General features: G+C 37.1%; 1 protein-coding gene across 1 annotated transcript in view; it reads right to left on the reverse strand.

The window, feature by feature from the left end:
* The window catches only part of PREX1 (phosphatidylinositol-3,4,5-trisphosphate dependent Rac exchange factor 1), a 2,105,011-nt gene that overhangs the window by 593,432 nt on the left and 1,488,489 nt on the right, over window positions 1-23,090 (reverse strand). Inside the window, exon 14 of the mRNA XM_044089931.1 lies at window positions 14,605-14,680. Within this exon, the coding sequence (XP_043945866.1) occupies window positions 14,605-14,680 (76 nt within the window). The remainder of the gene's footprint in view (window positions 1-14,604; window positions 14,681-23,090) is intronic.

The raw sequence follows: 23,090 nt of genomic DNA on the forward strand, positions 1-23,090 counted from the left end.
CTGCAGCAGAAAAAAGTTTACATTACTAGATGCCTGACTGATTCAGAAAACACAGGAAGAAGAAAGAATTTAAGTTTTGCTGAAGTCCCAGAGCACTAAAAGGGTTCAGCCTGTGAAGGCTGCACGAGAAGAAAAACTGCACACTGGGCAATTACCTCAGCTGAAGAAGTAAGGTAAGAAAGAGCACACACACACACATGCACATGTACGCACATGCACACACATGCACACACACACACACACACACACACACACACACACACACACACTGTTTGTTCCTCAACATTTAAGAGTCAGAATGCTATGCCCAATATTAGATTTGAAGCTAAAACAGACAAAAGAATTTTGGCAGTAACTTGGACTCTAGGCAAGTCAATAAAATAAAAAGAAAGCAGAGTTATTGTAAACAGCACTTTTCAAATTAAACTGAAACAAATAGATTGTTTTTCTTTTCTGCTGTTAAAGTTTGCCATTCCCAAAAATGGAAATTCTTTATGATGTATCCTGCACAGCAAAAACATTTTCTTTTCCAAAGGCGGTCTAGTCACCTTCTTGGCAGAAGATGTCTTATCTAAGTTGAAGCAGTCAACTTCTGGAGATGCAGTTTCTGCAAGCAAAGGACTTGAATGACAGGCAAGAGGGAATACCTTGGAACAGGTCACTGAAAACACAGCTGAGCCCCTTTTACTTTTCAGAAGAATGGAAGACAGCCCTGTCTCTAAGTCAAGACAGAGTGACTGAAAGATGAGATGCATAGGAAAAGAAGACAGGCTGCTTGAGGAAAGTAAAGTGGATGGAACTGAACTTAGAGAAATGAGACTGCAAGGTTTAGTAGGAACTGATTTAGTTCACACATACAATCTACACTGCAGCTGGATTTTTTTGTATTGATTACACTGCAACATGCGTTAAAAGTTTGATTGTTTTCATTGATGTTAATTTTCATCATTAAATATCATGCGCAAATAAACTTTAACAGTTGAAAAGACTTACCATGAAAGTGAAGCTGATCGCATCTTCATGCCTGGAATCACTCCTTTACAATAAAAGGATGTTCTTTTTAATTCTCTTGCAACAGAATTTTAACTTTTAAAATTCCCACAAATATTTGTAAATGGAGCCTGAATGCCTGCTATCACATTCTCCTGACTGGGACTTTTGGATCCAAATAGAAAACAGTTATTCTTTTCATGAATGGTGGAGAGCTCCAGTGTTTTGTATTTATTTTTTTATTCTTTTCTAAAAGATGTTTAAATCTGCCTGGAAGGATATAATATTAAGGCTTATAAGGGTCTCTAGACAATGTGTAATGGAAAAAGAAACAACTAGGGAGGGAGTATTCAAAGGTAATATTGGAGATTTTAAGGGAAACTAGGCAGGCAATGAAGGAAGAAAAACAGAGAGATGAAGGGAAGAAATATCACCAAAATATATGCATTTGAAGTAATCTGCAACATGTAAATAAAGAGATTAAAAGACAAAATTATTCACCATTACATTTGGGAAAGTGCTCTCAGCCAGCCAGAAGCAAAGTGGTATTCTGTATTAGATGCCAAACAGGTATTTTGGTAGCTTAAACTAGGTGAGGAAAACTCGAGTTGTGTACACCATTAGGAAGGTATATATTCTTAAGGCTTTCATCTGCTATCTCATCAATTCCAAATGTTTTTCAAAGAGTTGCTACACAAGTAATTGAGGGAGTAAAAGGTACTGTAAACATAAACAATGATATATTGGTGTGGACTGAGTCACAGAAAGAACACAAGAGAAAGTATAGTTACTGTACAGAATGATACAGCATAATCCTACTACATCAATGATGGCAAATCTGAAATATATGCATCATAGTCTTAACACCAGGGAGTGTGGCCAGATACAGAAAATGTCAGAGCAACAAGTACAAAGGCAAATGCCACAAGATAAACAGGCATTACTGAAACTTCCAGGAATGACGTAATTCGTATCTTGCAGAGTTTGTTACACATATAAGCCTATAACAGTTGAGCAGAGGGATGAAGCCTGACTACAGCCAAGGCAACCCATGATCAAATATTGGTGCAGTCTGCTGTTGATGCATACAATGGAGGAAGGGCATGCCCATTCAGAAGAGAGGGTTGGTGGGCCTTGGTCTGGATATACACACTGCTCTACAAAATGACTTCAACTCATTCACAGGATGGATGGAGACAGACTATGACTGGAAGTCATAACATGGCAGGAGTGTGCATGAAGACCCAAGCTGGTAATGGCAGCACTTGTCATGAGTGTGGACTAGCAGCAATATACATGATGTCAGGGTGCAGGTGGTTTTTGCACTGAAGCATGTGGTCATGATACCACCTGTGTTAGAGGTTAAGCTAACAACAATGCTGTCATTGCTGGGATGCCAGCAAGAGCAAAAACTCCACAATTGTTGCCTTAAAAATAAAACCGCCAGGATAGCGCTTGGCCTGGGGATCTGGCATGCTGCAAATCCTAGGGAATGAGTAGGCTAACTTTTGACTGGGGAGAGCATGGTGGCTGGCAGGCATACATGAAAAAGATATAGAAAAGAAAGTTTGTAACTCATGTAAGACAACTATGCTTCTTAGAAACAGCCACTAGAGCAAGACATGGCTTAGGACTGGATCTATGAACAGGAAAATAATTTTGAAATGGTCAACTAACTAGTAATAAGTAAGTCACCACAAGACTGCTGTTGTTATTGTTTGTGAAACATGGTTACAGAACAATGACTGGAAACCAGTTCTGTCATAGTATAAATGTTTTTATGGTAACAGATATTCTACCAAAAAATCAGGTGGAGGTGTTATGACATGGATTAAAAATAGTTGAGAGACCTGTGATTATTACATATTCACTGATAACACCAGTACTATAGATTGTGTAACTGTAACAATAAAGACAACCCTGGAACATATAACAATTGTTGGTGTGTACAGACCACAAAGTCAAGTGCAGGTGACCTAGAGGAATTCGTACATTTCTTGCATGAAACACTGGAGTGAAGAATAATAGTCGCTGGGGATTTAAATTTTCCAGAAACAGACAGGAATTATATCGCTTCAACAGCATTAATAAGGAAATTATTCACAATGTATGTTCAGGAACAACAATTGCTTCAGACTGTAAAAAAACAACTGGAGAATGTAACATACTAGACATTGTGTTCCTAAAGAAATTACTGTTACTTCATCTCAAGTTTTATCACAGTTAATGTGCAGTGATCATGGGGTTATAAAGATTAATCTGTTGCTGAAAATTTCTGCCAAACTGAAATCTAAACCAATGCACAAAGTATTAATTACAGATTACATGGAAGCAAAACAGTCACTATGTAAAACTAACTGGAGTGATGCATTCATTGGAAAAACTGCAGAAGGAATGTGGAAAGTTTTGAAAGTGAAATTATTTGAGTGCAAAAAAAATGTTTTAACGTCAGCATCCGGGCATGCAATATCAGGGGGATATATTTCCATAAGAACAAGATACCTGATTAAGGTGAGAGACAACAAATATAAGAAATGGAAAAGAGGTCAAACAGCAAGCTGGACAAACAAATTAAGCATATAGTGAAATAAGATCAAGAAAAAATTTGAAGAAAATTTATATAACGATATTGACATTAACAGGAAACCATTTTATAGCTACATAAGATGTGGAAGGAGTAAAGACATGCAAATTGATAAATGCTGTGTTGATTGTAAACATTATTCTCAGACATAACAGATTATAGATTTATTTTAAAAATCTTGTGCAAAACAGCTTGGCTCCACAAAGGGGGTGATAAGTTGTCCTAGTGACATCCAGGTAACCCCAGACACTGAAATCAAATTAGTTAATACTGAAAAAGAATTATGTAAATGGGATCCAAACAAAGCACAGGGAGGATACAGAATTAGTAATAATGACCTGAGAACACTTCAGGAAGAACTTTCAGTACCATTACATCTATTATCTACCAGGCCGTATAAATATGGGGAAACTCCTCAAGACTGGAGGCGTGTGCTTATTAAAATTTTGTCTTTCAAAGAAGGGGGAGTAGGACAAACCCACAGTCATACAGATTCATGTTGTGGAAAAAACAATGCAGAAGGTAATACTGGATAAGTTATTGTTAGAACTGGAAAGGTTGGGACTTGAAGCCATATATTAGCATATGTAACAGACCTATTACCACTTGTAAAATGATGTTCTATAACAAGATAACAGCTATGAATGAAAAAAATGTGTTGTGGTGTAATTTATATAGATTTAACTTCAGCATTTGACAGGATCATACACAAAACCCTGATCAATAAATTAGAACAACTAGATACTGATGTACACTTGATAAGATGGATAGCTGCATGGCTTACTAATAGGACATGGCAAGTATCATAAAGCAATTGGACAGGTGAAATTCTTGGTTACAATCAGGGTGTCCCACAAGGATCTCTTCTGGGTCCTTACTTGTTTAGATTGTATCTTTCAGGCCTATCTTTTTCATCTGAGATGTTCTACAGTCTGCATGCAGATGACTTGAAACTGGGTAAACTGATTACATGTGTTACAGATAAGGCATGTCAGCAAAAGAACTTGACTAAATTGACTATTTGGGCAGAGGAGAATGATATGCTGATAAAAACATCAAAAACTAAGCATATGAGATTTGGGATACATAAACTGAAAGGTGAATATTTAATGCAGCACACAGTGATTGAAACTGTAGATTTTAAGGACCTTGGTATATAGGTAGATCCAGCTTTGAGTTTTTCTAATCATATCAACCAACTGGATGACAGTTACAGAACTATAGGTTGTATAAAAAGATTTATAAAGTCTACAAAATCAGATTTATAAAGTCTAGGAAATCAGAAATAATGAAGTCATCGTTTGTTAATTACATCAGACCAAACTTGAGTATGGAATAACAATATGGAAATCTTATAAGAAAACAAGCATGAGTAATCTGGAAAGAGTACAGCAGAAATACACCAAGGGCATCCATGGATATGGAAATTTAAGTTATTATGAAATACTAAAATATCTGAACTTGTATAGTGTCTCATACAGATATTTAGAAAGAGATCTTATTCAGATATATAGGCCATTTAGAGATAACTATATATAAATAGCAATGTCAGAACTGAAATGATTGAGCTACAAATGTTTAGATATTACAATTTCTGCATAAATACCAGTAGGTTACAAAGTGCAGAAAGTTGAAACTAAAGAAGTGGACATATGAAGGGAATGTAGAAAAGACGAGGAGTTAGGTAGGGTCATGACAGGGACAAGTTTTGTTGTTAAGCAGGTAGAGTTTGAGCTCTTTTTTGAAGTGGTAATGGATTGTATGTTTAAGGGGAGTTTATTCCAAGCCTGGGCTACAGAACATTTACTGAGTAGTTTCCTTGCAGTTTTATTTGATTTGTAGATATCCAGGAGCTGCTGTTTGGAGGTGCAAAGGGTCCTAGAGGGGGTATAGGTGGATACCAGGGAGGAGAGACTGGGGCAGGAAGAAGGTTTATAAAGTACTGAGTGTATTATTTGGAATTGTGATTGAAGGGGTAGTTGGGGGAGTTCAAGCCATTGGAGGGAGCTGAATGCAAGGCAATGGTGCAAGTTGTAAGGGGAGTTAGTGACAAACCTTGCAATTTTGTAATAAGTTTGTTGTAGCTTGGACAGGGTTGTGGACTGAATGTTAGTTAGGAGAGGGGCGGCAGAAAGAAGGGAAGGCAGGAGAAGTGCCTGTGCCAGGGAAAGCCTAGCATTAGAAGTAAGAACTTTTCTGTTACGATAAATCAGGACGAGTTTCTGGTGTGTTTTTTTTTATTCCATGGAGCATATGTTGGTTGAACTTGAGTTCATCATCAATGATGGCACCTAAAAGTTTAATGTGAGATTCAGGTTGTATGATGGTGTTATTAGAGGATGTGATGACAAATGTGGACTTAAGATGGGAGAGTGAACGAGGGACAAAGAGGAGAAGTTTGGTTTTCTTAGGGTTTAGGATGAGATGATTGTCTGACAGCCACTTTTCAACGGATAGAAAGGCGTCCTGAGTTTGGGTATGGAGTTCAGAGATATTGCAAGCAGTGCAGAGAGGTAGCCGGAGAACCAGGATAGGGAGGTAGGAGATAGGTTCAGCATGGATAGCTTAGATAGGAGGATAGGATGGGAGACTGTGTCAAAAGCTTTGGAGAGGTCAAGGAAAAGGCAGTATATGAGTTGGTTATTGACACGGGTCTCAGCAATGGTACGAGTGAATGCAAGGAGGGCAGTAGATGTGCTATGGTTTGGCCAAAAACCATGTTGGGTGGAAGTAAGCAGGTTTTGTTGTAGGAGATAGTTAAGAAGGTGTGAGTGGATGCATTTTTCGATTATTTTGGATAGAGTAGATAGGATGGCGATGGATCCGTAGTTGGATGGGTCAGTTGAGTTTCCCCCTTTGTGCAAGGGGATGGTGAAGAAGGATTTCCATAACAGAGGGACAGTTGCTTCTTGAATGGATATGTTGATTAGTATGTATATGGGACAGGCTATAGATTCAGCAGCAAGTTTGAGGAAGGAGGGAGGAAGATTATCTGTGGAGGGAGAGCAGGGTTTAAGCTTCAGAAGTAGAGTTTTCATATAGGAAGTGGGAACAGGTTGAATGGAGAAGAAGTTTGTGTTGAGTGGGTTAGAAAATGTAGGGGGGGCAGTTGTGTTAGAGGTGGTGGTGAGTTTTGAATTGTGTCAATGAAGTACATATTGAGGAGGGTAGCTGTTTCGGAAGGAGGTTTATTTGGGAAGGAGAAGGGGTTGGAAGGGCAGCCTCGACAAAGAAGTTTGTTTAGGGACGACCAAAACTTTTGAGGGTTGGATATGCTATTGATTTTGGGAGAGCTGTAGTAGAATTTTTTTGTCCTTATTGATTAGTTTTTTGGCAAGATTCTGCAGTTCTTTGTAATTTTGTAGTAGGGGTGTTGTTTTTGTTTGGATCCAGGCCTTCCAGGCACTGTCTCTTTTATGTATTATGGATATAGTATCTTTAGAAAGCCAGGGGGGCGTAGTTAGCTTTGTTTCTAATTCTCCTAGAAGGGGCAAGGGAGTTCAGGCTGTCCAGGACGATGCTATTAAATTTACTCACTGCGTCATCGAGAGGGATTTCCTTGCGGATGGACCAGTCAATACTAGACAGTATGGAGAAGAATCGGTAGATATTAAAGTTGGACAGTTTACAACAATCTCTATAGAGGTGTGGTTTGGGTAGTTGGGTAGAGTGTCTTAGAATGGTAATAGGAAGATGGTCACTTAAGGAGTCAGGTAGAGTAGATGGATTATGGTAGAGATTAGGAGTCTTAGTGAGGATCCAATCGATAGCAGAACTGGAGGAAGAGGTTTTGTGCAGGCGGGTGGGAGAGGTTATCAGCTGATGGAACCCTTGTAAATTTCTGCTAAGTTGTGGAGAGTCCAAAGTGAGATTGGACCAGTCACTGTTGACATCACCAAGTATGAGGGTTTTGTAGTGAATGTTGTGGGAAAACCAGGATAAGATATTTTCCAGGGTTGGGAAATTATTTCCAGGTGGAATATAAATGGAAGCGATTGCAAATTTCTTATGAGGGTTAAGATGACAGTTAAGAATCATTACTTCAGCTGGCTGGAAGTCAGGGAAAGGGAGGGTGAGTGGTGAGAGGTTCAGTCCATCAAAGTAGAGGATGGCAACACCACCTCCTTTCCTCACTAGAAACTAATGGCTCTGCTGGACAGAGGCACAGGGAACTAATCTAAGGGGGCGACGAAAGCCAACACATTCTGGCTAGGCTTATAGATGCCCTCGGGCAGATAGCCTAGTACTTACCTATGAACCTACGAACCTTTGAAGCCTATCAGAGCAGTAAATATTGTAGCCTGGTGGGAGTATTGCATTGTTTGAGATGTGCGGCTTTAGCCAAGTTTCGCATAGGGTTAGAATATGTGGGGAGGTGTGGGCTATCCAGGAGTGTAATTTAGTGATTTTGATAGTGATACTTTGTATATTTAGTGAGTAGATGGCTAGGTGTTTGAATGAAGAAGTAGGTAGATTGTGAGGATGAACATATCTGTGATGTGATGTGAACATATAAGGAATTCTTCCTATCTGTCGTTATTCACAGTTAATTACACGATATTCTTGCTCGCCTGTCTTAACCTTAATATATCTTAATCTTAAAATAACCTTAAACTCATTTTTAACAGACATATTCTCACATACGGTTTTCTATCAGAAGTTCAGCTCTGTGAACCAAATCCGGCAATGCCTACTTCACAGTACTGAAGCATGTAATTCCACCCGTCTCTATAGAACTGCAGGGAAGAAAGACTTTTGAAACAGTGAAGTATTCCATATGGATTATTTAACTAAGCTGTTAACCGATTCACAGGAGTAATAATGGTATATAGAGAACATGACGTACTGAGGTAACTACTTACACATTTATGTATATACACAAACAGATAATATCAGGAAAGTCAGAAGTTGAACTTGGGCAGTCTTTAATCCCAGAAATCAAAGAAAGTGGCTGCTGTCCTCTGTCATCGAAACAGGAACAGCTGTACAGTTTCTCTAGGCATGCAGTTGCTTTCTAAATTGTGTGCAGTTGTTCATTTTTCAGACGTTAGGGTTATGCTGTACCAGTTTGTGGAGGCAATCTTGGAAAAGTTTTTCTCTCCTATTGAGTTGAGTAAGTTAGGTTGCTGGAGGGTAAGGGCACCATCTTCTCTAAGACTGTGAAGGGATGAAGTCAATTTATTTATGAAGTGGGACAACAGCTGGAAAGGACCAGCATGAAAGTTAGTGAGGAGAGAAGGAAATAGGGTTTTGCAAGAACAGGGAATCAGCTACGTTTTTGTACAGTAAGTAGTACAGTGAGGCTCATTAGTTAGTGCTTGAGTTATGAATCTGAAAATTTTGTTAATCATTTTTTGTCTGTTGAAGTATTCTGACTGCACTTTAGAGTAGACATAGGAAGAACATATTCTAATCAAAGGAAAAGAACACTTCTGGTTAGGGAATCTCATGCATGTGGAGTGAGACATTTGCTTAAAAAGTAGGTCACCTACAATGGCTGCACCCTAGTCTATGATGGTGGTAAAGTTTTGGTCATGGTCCACTGACAAGCATAAAGAGCCGATTACCTATTTTCTTAGTCTGTCACAGATTGCAAGGGTGGAGTTTTTATTCAAACTTTGATGAGTTCTGAACAGCATTACGAGTTTTGATTAAGTTTAGTAGCAGTTTGTTAGCAGAAGACCAAGAGCAATTCAATTTAAAGTACTTTAGAGGTTGTTTTGAACAATTTGGGTAGCTGGCCTGGTGTGCTGCAGTATTACATCATCCACATAAAGTATGAAAGTGTCAGTTGCTATGATGTCTTTGACATCAGTAATATATAATAAGAAGACAATGAGATCTAGAACTCTTCCCTGCAGGTTAGATGAAATTACTGATATTTAACATACATGCAGAAGGTTCTGTTGAGGAGGTATTTCTGGGACCAGCTTATGGATTTTTCACTGAACCCTGTACTTTGGAGTTCAGCCAGCATTATTGAGTGGTTAATGCTTTTGAATACTCTCTTGAAGCCCACAATTGCACCTCATGAGAGCAAGCCCTTTTGGGCAGATGTGTGGATTGTATCCATGATTAAATATAGGGCAGAAATAACAATATGTCCTTGCCTAAATCCATTTTGAGAGTTGCAAAGTAAACCATATCTTTTGACATGTTAACTATTTGTGTGCAAAGAATTTTCTCAAATACCACTGTGATGGAGCAAAGAACTGAAACAATAACGGGGAAGAGTTTATGGAAAAGGGATAATTCGGGATGCTTTGAATTGTTATGGAACAGTACCTGAAGCTGGAAACATATTTTAAAAGTGGGTCTAGAGGCGTGGCTACATGCTCTGCAGCTAAACAAAGCAGGAGGAAAAAGGAAGAAAGGTAAATGGCTTTAGAGTTAGGGTGCGGGCTTCCTTTACGTATTTTAAGGAGGTTTTAAACAGATTTGTCTGAGATTGCTCAAAATAAAACTGGGGCTCTGTGTTAGTGGTTTGAAAGAACCCAGTAAGTAGTTGTTGCTTGGTCACAATCTAGAAGTGGAAGACTGGAAGTCAGGGAGGGGTAGCTGCCTGTTGAAGGTTGAACAGCATCAACACAGGTGCTAGTGATAATATTTGGCAAAGTTTTCAGGCTTGGTATTGATTTTATTATTTTGTCTGGAATCTGTTGGCTATTTCTTCTATCATTGTTCATAAATGGTTTGGTTGCAGTAATATGATGTTAATTTCTCATGTAACTACATTTATTTATCTATTTTATTTCAAGTCTGCATTGTTATTTGAGTTTCATGTAAGCAAATCTGTGGGTGAGTGCTTGGGTGGCTTTCCACTTTTTTCCCACTCCTTACCCCTTTTTGCATGGCCTGTTTGAGCTCTGCAGTTAACCACAGGCATGATTTTCCACACAACTTTCTCTGAGTTAAGGGCAATATTTTTTTCTGTAACAGTTTGAGTAGATCAGCTGAATAAACTGAGTGATATGCTGTGGTCCAGTCTTCTGTACTAGTCAGCTCAGGGATTAGCTGATATTCTTTGTGGTCCGAGACTGCAAGGTGGAATATGGCTTTACTTTTCAATTTTTGACCTTTGCATGTTATTAATAGTTCTACTTATTTAATTATTTGCTTGTTATGTTAACTGGGTGGGTGGACTGGTCCCTGAACCCTTCTTAGCCTTGACCTGGCTGTAGTTTCATAACAATTTGTAGCAATACAAACAATCTGATAACATAGACAGTGTGGTGCATACTAACAAACATATGCAAAGTTGCAGAATACAGATAATACTTCAAAGGAAAGTTGTCCTGAAAACATTTACAAAGATTGGAGAAAATTTGTCCAACAGGCATTTACAAAACTAGCAGCACATTTTTTTATATCAGAAAGTTATTGTTCAAAAACTATTAAATTTTAGGAGTCACACAAGCACTCTTAAATTGAATATCCTTCTCATTGGGTTATCACCCTACAATACTGTGGTGCCCACAATATGCAGTTAGGAATGCAGTGGAATTTGAAGAAACAGTTAACTGATGAGATTATTAGAAGATCAAGGAGGAACAATGAGACAGAGGAAGTACAGCAGAGACAGTGAAGCTTTGATCATAGGATCACAGGATCACAGGAGGTTACTAGGCTAATGACCTTAGAGCTCTTACAAGCCTAGCCAAGTTCTTAACCTTATTTCCACAATCAGCACCTAACACCCCTGTGTAGTAATTGCTTTTCTGGCAGCCAGTAGCATTAAATTTAGTTAGGCCTTACTACATCTGAACAATCAGATTCTACATCACAACCCAAAAGAATCATTTCCTTAGCTACAACCATTTGCTCCTCTGGCATTTCTGACAAAGTACACTGTAGGGAATTTTTTAAATCTGCCAACTCATTGCATTAAATAGCATCTTCTACTCCATACTCAACCAGAGCTGCTTTTTCACTTAGCATACCCCTATTCCTTTTTGTTTGCCTATAAGCTGTTACCAATCCCTGGTAGGGAAGACAGTCCCTAACTTGCAATCCAAACTTCTATTTGGTCTCATCCCACTCTATTATACTTCTCTCTATAGTTATTTGCTCCCAAAATTTTGGCTCCTTTGCTACTTTTCTCCAGTAAATTCCAGCCTCCACCTGTCTATTTTCTATACCCACAACTTGCAGTTATTCCTAACTGCAAAGTATTTCTCTATTCCTGTGTTAGTTTAGTTTTAAGAATTTAATTTGTAGTACTCAGCAAATCCACTTGCAAATCACTTTTTGCCTTGGGTAATTTAGTAATGAGCTAAATAAACAAACATACAAGAAGAATCCATAATACAGGTCTAAGTAATACTGCAGAACAATAATGAAGAAATAAAACCACACAGATTCAAAAGTCCCTGCTACAATCTTAAGCAATCTCAAGGAATGAACTACAGATATTTATTTATTTAAATAAACAACTAAGAATTTGCACAGTTACTGCGATCATCAGGAAGTATTAGCGGAAAGGGCATGAAATACATATAGAAATAACAGGCAATATTTTTGTTCCACTCCGTGGTAATTCTTAACGTGTAGTTGCCCCTTTAAGGAAAAATGCCCATTTGTCTGAATTTTATTAACAGTACACATTGTTACTATGATCGGCTAGTTAAGCTGCCTGGCAAAGTGTGATAACTGAATCCCAGAGAAAAAATAAACTGTTCTTATAACCACATTTTGGGTAAACATCATTTTTCATTCCATCCAACCAACTATCCACAACCCTTTTGCCCATTTTTTGCATATGAGATCAGGGTGTTACCTCAACAATGACAATCCTCTACAGTTGAGGTTCACATCACAGGGTTGCTAGCCCTCTCATGGTTGTTCTTTCATACCACTCACTCATACGCACACTCACACCTATGGCCAATTGAGAGTATCCAGTCCACCTATTACATGTGTGTGGAATGTGAGAGGAAACTGGAGGACCTGGAGAAAACCCATGTGAAAAGAGGCAGGACATGTAGACTCCACACAGAAGGAACACCAGCATCATCCTAAATTGTTTAATATCATTTATTTGTTTTACATGTGTTTGTCTATGCTATCTCTACTGGCCATTGCCAATTATCTAAAATTGCCCAGAAAGAATGAAACTTTGCAGTGTACAGTGTGTTAATGATACATGATTGAGAAATGAATACAGCAGTGTTTGCACTGTGTCAGTTATGCTACACTTACATAAATAGAACTTTTAGAAAAATATTTTAACTACTTCTGAAAAGGATTCTTTACAGTTTGTACTTTCATACATTATTTAAATTTATTATTTAAATACATAAATAAATAAATATGTTTGCTTAGTTCCTTGAGATTGTTTAAGGCTGTAGCAGGTACTATTTGAATCTGTACCTCAGGGAACTAGACAAAATCTTAAAACTCACTGCTACATGAAATCTTGGTAGGGATTGTATTTACTTATTTATCAACTGTTAAGCAGGAGGCCTTGATAAGCCAAGAGATTTTTTACAGAGAAGACAGAACCACAAATACATCTGTAGAACATAGACACAATAACAGTGTGCAGTATTCAACATTCACAGATACCATTACCTGAAACAGCATAAACAATGCCCTGAACAACATAAATGACTAAGGGATTATGAAATGTAAAGCTGCAGATATCAGAAACATCATTTGTTAAGGACTCTCCACGTTCAGAGAAGTAAGTCACTTGATAACCATGTGGAAACTAGTATCTGAATGAGAATGAGGGTCAGAGCCACGGTGTAAAGGCAAAGAGCTCTGAGTGTGGCCCAGGAGAAGCAGTCTGAAACTAGACTGTTGGGAGTCAGCTGGCAGAAGTGAAAGAAGAGGCAATTTATCTGGATCACCTACTTTTGGAGGAACGGGGTATTTGGCTTAGGCTACAATCCAGTGTATATACATATGAATATACAGGTATATATACGCGTGTGTGTGTGTGTGTGTGTGTGTGTGTGTGTGTGTGTGTGTATATATATATATATATATATATATATATATATATATATATATATATATATATATATATATATATATATATATATATATATAGACATGGGTCTACTTCAAATAAACAAAAGATCACTTACCTGAATACAAAATTACAGTACAAAGTCCATTATCTGAAATAATTGGGACTTAGGGTAGTTTGGATAATCAAACTGTTTGGATAATCAAACATATAAATGAACCGGATAAAAAATGTCTAAAATCTTGTTTTTTGTGGCATGCAGGAATGTATTTTTCAACCAGTCAGCGATTCCAGTTGACAGTAAAGAATATTTTTCACACATGAGATAGCTACAAGCTCAGAAAACATGCTCAAGTGAATACATATAATGTTTTCATATTTAGACTTTATGATTTTTCCTACCTGAAAGCTATGGAAGGACAGTTCTGATAATTGACTGTTTGGATAATTGGCGTTTGGATAATCGACTCTATGAGACAACACCGAAATGTCACATTACTGAATGACCACATTACCAAAGCTGTTTAGAGGGTAAGTATTCACTTGGTCAACAAACAATGAAAACACACACCACAACATGTCAAACCCAGCTAGGTGGGGGATTGCACCTCCCCCCCACACACACAACCCTAACTAAATATACCAACTCCTGGATCGCACTACAATGGGAAAATTTACCCATGTTGGTCAAGTGAATACAATTCCCTGTAAATAGCTTTGGTAATGAGGTCATTCAATAATGTAACATTTTGGTGTTGTTGTCTCATCTTTGGTAAGTGGTCTTTCATTTATTGAAGTAGACCCATATGTATTAAAATGTAAATTACCAATATAAACTACCAATATAAACATTTTATATATATATATATATATATATATATATATATATATATATATATATATATGTCAATAAATAAATAAAACTCGGTGTAAATTACCAGATTATTTAAGTGTCCTTTCCCATCCCTACATTCAAACAGCAGTGGTCAAGGCTGGTAGCAGCCTTTCTTTGGCAATAAAGGTATACAGCTATACATACACCTTAAGCTTTGCTTACCTGAGCAATGAGCCAGTCGACTAACTTACTTGCAGGAATTACAGACCTGTAGGTCTTCAGGTGATGATCTCGATCTCTGCAGTTGCAAAAAATTAAGAGTTAATTTCAGATAAACACATAAAAAAATAGAAATGCTGTTCAGTCAGACTGGAATAAGAAACTGTAACATGTTTATAAAATCTGTTGTTTGCTTTTATGCACAATAAGAAACAAAATGAATAATTTACCTAAAAGTGATGGAAATAAATTCCCACAAGTATGAGAAAAGCAGTAATATGAACGGATTTCTGCTCATCCTGTATACAAAGTAGTTCCAATGTTAATACGAAATGTTAATAAAGAAACTGGCTCTCACTTTGCTACAACAAGTTTCTTGCTCTACAGATGTTAACAGTACACGAATCTGAAAAACCCAGGTAAACAGAATTTTCACAAGCAAGTGAATTTTATGACATTTTTGGGATTTTAAGATTGTTCCTGAGATGCAAAGATAAGCTCCTCATCACAAAATAAAGCATCTCTAATGGTTTCCCAATTTTGGGGACCAGATGTTTTATTTAGTTTAACCTTTTAGTGCCAACAAAATGACTTCAGAAACTTTTAGACTTTAAATATCAGCTGAAACTACAAACACAATGCCACACAAAACATTTGTCTGTTCTTAAATAAGTATAATATTTTGTATTTTATAGTTAAGGGGCAAAACACATTCTCTAGTCTTACAGCAGACATGCATTATGTAACACCACACTTCCTTACATTTCTTATTCCTTTAGCTTAATTTTAATTTCAGGGTCACAATTTTATTAGTTTAGTTATGTCTTTATTTATTTACAGGGAGTCATTGTTATTAATTTTATTAGTTTATTTACATATTTATTTGTTTGATCTTTATTTTTTTGTTGGATCGTCTGTTTATTTATGTATGTACTTATTTGTTGTAAGAACATCTTCTTCTTCTTTCGGCTTTTCCCGGTTAGGGGTCGCCACAGCGGATCACTGTCCGCTCATGAATTGGCAGTGGAGTTTTACAGTGTCGAGTTGCCAACCCTGCGGCCAACCTTCCACAGAAGGCACACACATTCACACCTAGGGCCAATGTAGTGTGTCCAATCCACCTACAGCATGTCTTTGGAATGTGGGAGGAAACCAGAGCACCCGGAGGAAACCCATGCGATCACAGGGAGGACATGCAGACTCCGCACAGAAGGCACCCCGGCCGAGGATCAAACCGGAGAACCTCTTGCTGTGAGGTGGCAACACTAACCGCTGCACCACCGGGGCCACCCTATTTGGTGTAAGAACATAAGGGCCACAATTCAGAAAAGTTAATGCGAGAACACCAGGGTAACTTTTTTGTATTCAGAGACAGTCTTATCGCAGGGCTTTTGTCCAGTAATGTGCGGCAAAGCGGTGGGTTGTCTCTGCAGCCATACTAGATGCTAATAGGCATTCCAGGGGAGAGACATATGCTAATTAGCCATGCACTCTCCCCCCAAACTGCCTTTGGTAAGGCATTTACAAACCTAAGCTATTCAAAAAACAGCTTGACTGCATAAATTAGAACAACCATTCTTGGCAGCTCATGGTAATGGTTGTGTTCATCCATCATGGTAGACATAAGTACTGGGGAGTTTAGCAGTCAGGTAATGTTAGGTGGTATATATGCACGCATGTATGTGAGGGGCTGTATGTATGAATGTCTGTCTGGGAGGCCACAGTAGGTGGCTTATTGAGGAGTTGGTTAGGTGTGGGTGCGTGTGTGTCTGTGAAATGGGGTGGCTTTCTTACTTACACACCACTAGACCAGTGAAAAAAGCCTGTAACTTTGGGTCAGGGGAGAACAGCATACACCAGGGATTACCTTGAAGATGTGGGATGAGGGGAACACCAGACACCAGGCATAACTCTGGAGATGTGTGTGTGGGGGCGGGGGGGTCACTAGCAACATAGGATTACACTTTCATTTTGTGCTTTAACAGCACATACACATGACATGGTTTGAGGGAACACTAGGCACTGAGGATATTCTATGAAGAGTGCCTTAAATAAAACAAACAAAAAGATAACAACACGGAGCAGGGAACCACTAGACACCAGAGATACTATAAGTAGCACACCTTAAATGCATTAAAATGATTCCAACCCTATACCCCCACTGTGGATATTAGAATTTTACATCACCACTAAATACCAGGGATGTAACGTAATAAATATTTAAGATTTGGAAAAAATTTACAAAACGGGAAAAGGATTTAAACCCTGCACCCTATCCACAGGAAATATAAGTATTAATCCACTGCGCTGATAAGTTAGGGCAAAAATGTTTTTTTTAAACAGATGGTGAAGATCTCTGGCATTATTCAAAGTCTGCAACAGTTCATGAGCTATAATGAAGAGGGACAGGGAAACTGAAGCATACCTTGAAACCTCACAGGGCAAGAAGTCTAGACAAAGCCAAAATTAACGGTGAGACATAGACACACAAGCAGGAAAGGATTTTAATATTTCCTTTTACAAACTTCCAAAATCGCTACAATAACAACTTTTGCAATAAAGTAAATTTACTGAAGGATATGAAGTAGGAAACTTTAATGTCTGGCATTAATGACTGACTCTAATCATCATTTAAAGGGTAGGAGAAATGGAGACATCTGGGACATTGTGACAGCACAGGGACAGGTATGGCTGGGTATGTGTGTGTGCATGTGTGACATGAAAATTAACCAGTTAATTTTAGCTAGGTAAATTTGTACAATATATTTGTTTTATTCCGCATTCTGTCAGTGTGACCTATTACTTTATGATGAAGGATTCACATAAACCAAAAGCTCAAAATCTTTGTTAATAAGCAAAACTATACATCTTCTTAAATCCAGGCTCTTTGTGTGACTATTATCAAAGCCTGACTTTGCCAGTTTGCTTCACAGTCACAGTCTTTCCTTATTGTGCCTAACATGTCTCTGACTGACAGCACCACTTCATAAAACCAGGCTTTTTTTAACTGCAGCCATTAATCCGAGCACTAAGATTTTTTCTGACTCCACAAGAACGTATGCATGGAAAAGCAAGTGATAAAATATTTTCATAATTTGACCATTTTTTCAGAAAAAAATTTAAGCTACTTATGTTAAAAATAACCCTGTTTACAGACAGTTGAATGATGAACAAGTTTTGCACTCGTACTATGTTTTTATCATGCTTTATTTTTGAAGTTATTTGTACTAGTTTAAGAACTTGGAAAAATTACTTGTGTCCCTTTTTGCTCATCAAGTGGATGGGGAAAGCATTAAAGGTGCCACAGAAAGTTTCAACATACACTATATTTCCTTTTTAAGTTCCACATTTTTTTTTGAAGTTGCAAGACTTACAACTGTGGGTTTTGTAACAAAGCCTTGTTAAACATAAAAAATATATATTTCAGCAAATGATGTATAGTGGACAGAATACAACCGACCATCTAAAATGAATACAATACCAAATAATAAAGCAGTCGTACACAGCAAAAGTAAATTTAATAAATAACAACAGAAATACAATAAAATGGTGAGCACTTTTGTAAAATAATTCACTTCTTAAGACCAAATAAAGTTAAAATCCAATAAAATAGAAAAATCTTTAAAAACACAGATGAAACAATCAAAAAACAAGACTTACATGTTTCATTTATTCAGAAAAACAGTGAATCAATTCACTAACACAGCTGACTTTAGGGGACACACATCTTAAAACCTCCTAACAGTTACAAAATATCCTTTCCATAGCCCTCATTGTTTAAGAGCAGGTCTTAAAGAGACCTTGCCATTGTGCCCCTTAGATTTATCAGCTTGAAACTCCAGTATCCAATATAATTCCCTACATTCTGTTTTATTAGGAACATCTTCCATCCTGCCATCCCCATATAACAGTTCAACTACTAAAAAATTAAATAAATGCTCATTATTTCTATGTAAAACATGTTTCGTTAGTGGACTGTTGTTTTTGCCCGATCTGATATCCCTCAAATGCTCCTTTATCCTACCCATTAACATACGATTGGTTTACCCAACATAAAAACTACTGCAAAGCCTACAATGAGCAAGTTAAACTAAATTCAGGTTTACAATTGGCCATGGTATTGAATGTATATCTCTGCTGGGTACCTGGATGTATACAGAATCCACCAGTATTACTAAAATTGCAAAAGCTACAATTACCACATGGAACAGTAGCTAGTGCATTACTAACATTATGCTGTCTATTATTGTAGCATAGCAACCTTTTCAATGACTTTTTATTCCCAAATCTATAGTTTGGCTTATTTCCTATAACTTTATTAACGTTACTATCAGAAGTCAATATATGCCAATTTTTGTTAATAATGTCACATTGAGATTTAATATTACCTGTACAACATAATGAAACAGGAACACCCTTACGTGTCAGTGTAGAATCCCTTATATTTGAGTCACCTGTAGTCTGAGCAGAAAAATATGGCCTAGCTCTATTCCTACTTAATTCATTAATATTTTGTAGAGGGTCCTCTAATTCTTTACCATACTATTATAACCTCTCAGCATAAATCCCTGTTTCATATTATCAAGTTCTTGAATAAAATTCTCTTCGTCATTATTTAACCAAGATAGTCTCATACCTTGCCCCTTTATAATATTACAAAAGGTATATGAATGATGTAAACGTTATATAAGACATGATTCTTATAGCAAGGTTTTCAATAATGTTTCGTGACAATATTCCGGAAATCACTAAGTAACAATCGTACATCTAAAAAGTCTATAGTTTCATAAGATATGTTAACAGTAAACTTCAAAAAAGAAGTAGTCCAATGCAAAAACTCAATAAATTCATTCAGCTGGCTGTCCCTTTCCAAAGGAAAAATACGTCATTCACAAATCTATTGTAAAAGCTTATATAAGAAATAAATCTGCTGTCACAAAAAACAAGTTTCTTAATGACTCAGTATAGGTGGCTCCATTTACAATGAGCTCTGCACACAATTGTGGTCATAGCTAAATAATGCTTTGTGGTTGTCCTTAGCTTGGGAGGCTAAACTTACCTCAAATTAGGCTTTGGTAGACTTTATTTGTCCTCTAAGTTGTTTGTTTAGTTTGATGAGAGTGCATTCATCCTACTGGGTGCTGGACCTCCTAATTTTTGCCATGATTTTCTTCCTTCTTTTATACAGCCTATTGATTTTGTGATTCCAGCAGGGTAGCTTGTTTTTTGAGTTAGTTCTGTACTTCTTCCTGGTGGGCACAGCTGCCTCTATGCAGCCTTGATTTTTTGAGTCCCTTACCTTCTTTGCCAATGGCTCTAGATGCAAATAACAAAGAGAAAACAGGACATCCCTGCCAGGTTCCTCTGTTCAAACACAGATTGTCAGAGCTGAATTCTCCCATCTTAACTGTTGCCTAGGCCACTTCATATGTCTTCCTAATTAACCCTAATATTCTGTATGGGAAGCCAAATGCTTCCATTGCCCTATCCATAAAATCCCAGTTGACTCTATGGAATGCTTTTTCTGCATCAAGACCCATCAACAACAGGTGGTCTTTTCTTACATTCCACTTAATTCCAGATCATCATTTCTCTGAAAATGTTGTCAAATGTTTGCCTCCTCTCCACTAAACCACATTGATTCATATGTATACATTTTGTCAACAGCTTTTTCATTCTCTTAGCCAGTACAGATATAAACAGTTTATAATCATGGTTTAAATTTGAAATGGTTTACATGAAGCTGGGACTAAAAAGTATTTACCCTCTTTGGATAATACAGCCATCATAGATGTTTCCTAGATGCTGGTGCTTCCCCCTTTTTAAAATACTGTTAAAACAACACCTTTACGATCTTTATAATTTTTTCCCAGTAAACTTCAACATTTCCACAAGAATACTGTTTGTTCCTGGACATTTCCCTGTTGAGTGATTATACACAGCCATTTTTATTTAATCTCTTCCTATCTTAGCAATTAACTGGTGTGCCACCTCTTCCTCTAATTCGAGCTTCATCTTCCTCTAACATTGCCATAATTAAAGCTTCCATAAACAATATTACTATTATTATTGTCTTTTCTTGGTATAAATATTACTATTATTACTGTCTTTTCTTGGTTTAAATATTCCTTTGCTTTATACAAACTTCATAACATTTCCGAAATATCTCTAATATCTACACAGGATCACTGGTACTTTTTCTTGTTATAAGCTCCCTAAGCATATCTCTCAACTGTCTAGATTTTCACAAAATGCCCAGATTTTTGCCTCAATTTAGGTCTATTTCACAAAAAATTTTGATTTTCTGGCACATCATTAACAAATCATTTAGGTTAAAGTCAGAAAATAATGACAGACCTTTAAGTTTCAGACTTCATGCCCTTCAGAAATATCCATGCTAATGCAAAGCCTGTTATTCTAGCAACTTTCTAAGTTTGTAAGAGCAATATTTAAAAATTGTCCCTATTTTGGGGCCTTTGTCCCCCCATTATTGATGACTTTGTCCAGATTTCTTGCTATAAGAGGTTGAGAGGAATGTCTCTAAGTCTAGAAACAACCATTTAAACTTTCTGTTGCTTAAACCATTGTGTTCTGGAGCTGTTATCAAAACATATTTGCTTAACAGCATCCTTTTTAAACTCACACATATTACTCAAACACTCCCTTTTTCCCTTTAACAATCTGATGTCGCTCCTCTTCTCATACAGCCAAATTCCCCTCATCCTGCAATGCTTTACCCTTTGTCAGACCCTCTAAATAATTCCTATAACTTCCTTCCCATATTTTGTTCTCTTTTATTTCTACCCTAGTTTAAATTACATTTTTCCAAATTCCAATTTTCATTTATTCCACTGATTAGCTATCCCTCCTGAAGAAATTTCTGTCTTGCCTAACAATTCTTGAATCTTTTCAACTCCCTAATCCTTAAATTCCTCTCTTTTGAACAGGTAAGTAGGAAAAGAAAGTGTCTCATTTTTATTTAATTACCCTGGATCTTTATTTAAGTTTTTTATAAGTGAACACTTTAAAATATTTATTGGATGTGTGCAAAGCTTTCAATTAAATACATATGCTTGTGTGAAATACAAATTCTATTCAGTCCAGCCCAATTATTGTACTTTGGGGAATAGTATGCACATTCTGTCTAACTTCCTAATACTGAATTCACATCTTCCATACTAAATATTTTCATATATTTCTTAACAAATGGACCACCTTTTGTTACAATTTTCCTTTCCAAGTTCCTCTGATACATCTCACTATGCAAATTAAGTTCCAGTCTACACCCATAAATAATATTCTCTGTTGAAAGCTATTTATCCCCAAAATTTTAAACTTCATAATCTCAACTTTTTTGTGGAACATAAATACGTACCAGTGTAATCCCCTTCCTTGCCAAAACTGCCTTACTACCACAAATCTACCATTATTGTTCTTGTCCCCTTCTGTCATTATTAAAGCCTGTCTAGAGATCAGTATTATTACTCCCCTTTTCCTTTGCCAGGCTATTTTGATGAATGTCCATCCTAAAAGCCTTCCTTTCTCAAATTCACATATTAATTTCTAACCAAAAGTGTCTTTTGTAACATTGCTATTCGCACCCCAGATTTCTTAATATAATTCAATACTCTTTGTTTCTTTCTGTACCTGTAAGCCCATTTACATTCCATGATAATATGTTAGTCATTCTGTAGTATTCTGGGGATCAGTGGGATGGGAAGAATGACATAAAAGGGTTCACTTTTCCAAGGGATGGAGATAGTATTCCTTGCATGGGAACTAAGGTAGAACCTTAACAGCTGATGTTTTTTCCAGTGACAAAAATGCTGCCACAGGGAGATCCTATATATATGTTTCCACATCTGGAAGTCTGTGGAATTTAGTGTCTGTTTAGCCTTATTGGATCTGGTCCTTATCAACTTATCCACAATTGTGAATAGATATGATTACATGTATAAGCACTGGAAAAGTAGGCCTACCTAGAAAGCTATCTCCCAGACATCAAAGACAGTTGGCATATTTAACAGGAGTGGGTAACTTACTACTGTATTGTTCTTGTAAACAGCCTGAAAAGGGCATGTCCAATATGGACACTAAAATTTAGTCCAGTTTTCTTCAGAACATTCTGATTATTAAGACTGTCTCTTATGCTAGATCTTAAAAGAACTGTATTAAATGAGTGGTCTTTTCCTCTGGCAATAATAGTTTGCCTTGTTTTGTATCCATTAAAGCTCCAAGGAAAACATTTGTCTTGAAGGGAATCACATAATTCTTGAATAAGTTCAGAGAGAAACCCAAACTAGATAAAGCAGTACATGGTGTACCGCAGACACCTCAGAATGTCCACCACCAAGGTTGCTTGAATTAACCAGTCATATAAATCAGGGTAAATATGGATAACCTGAGGTGGGCAAACACAAGCGATAAGCATTACGGGAGCACTTTGGGTGCACAGGAAGGCCAAAGGACAAGAAAGAGAAACAGAAGAA

This window comes from Protopterus annectens, chromosome 12.part0 (assembly GCF_019279795.1).
Source record: "Protopterus annectens isolate FY-2018-M chromosome 12.part0, PAN1.0, whole genome shotgun sequence".
NCBI classification, from domain to species: domain Eukaryota; kingdom Metazoa; phylum Chordata; order Ceratodontiformes; family Protopteridae; genus Protopterus; species Protopterus annectens.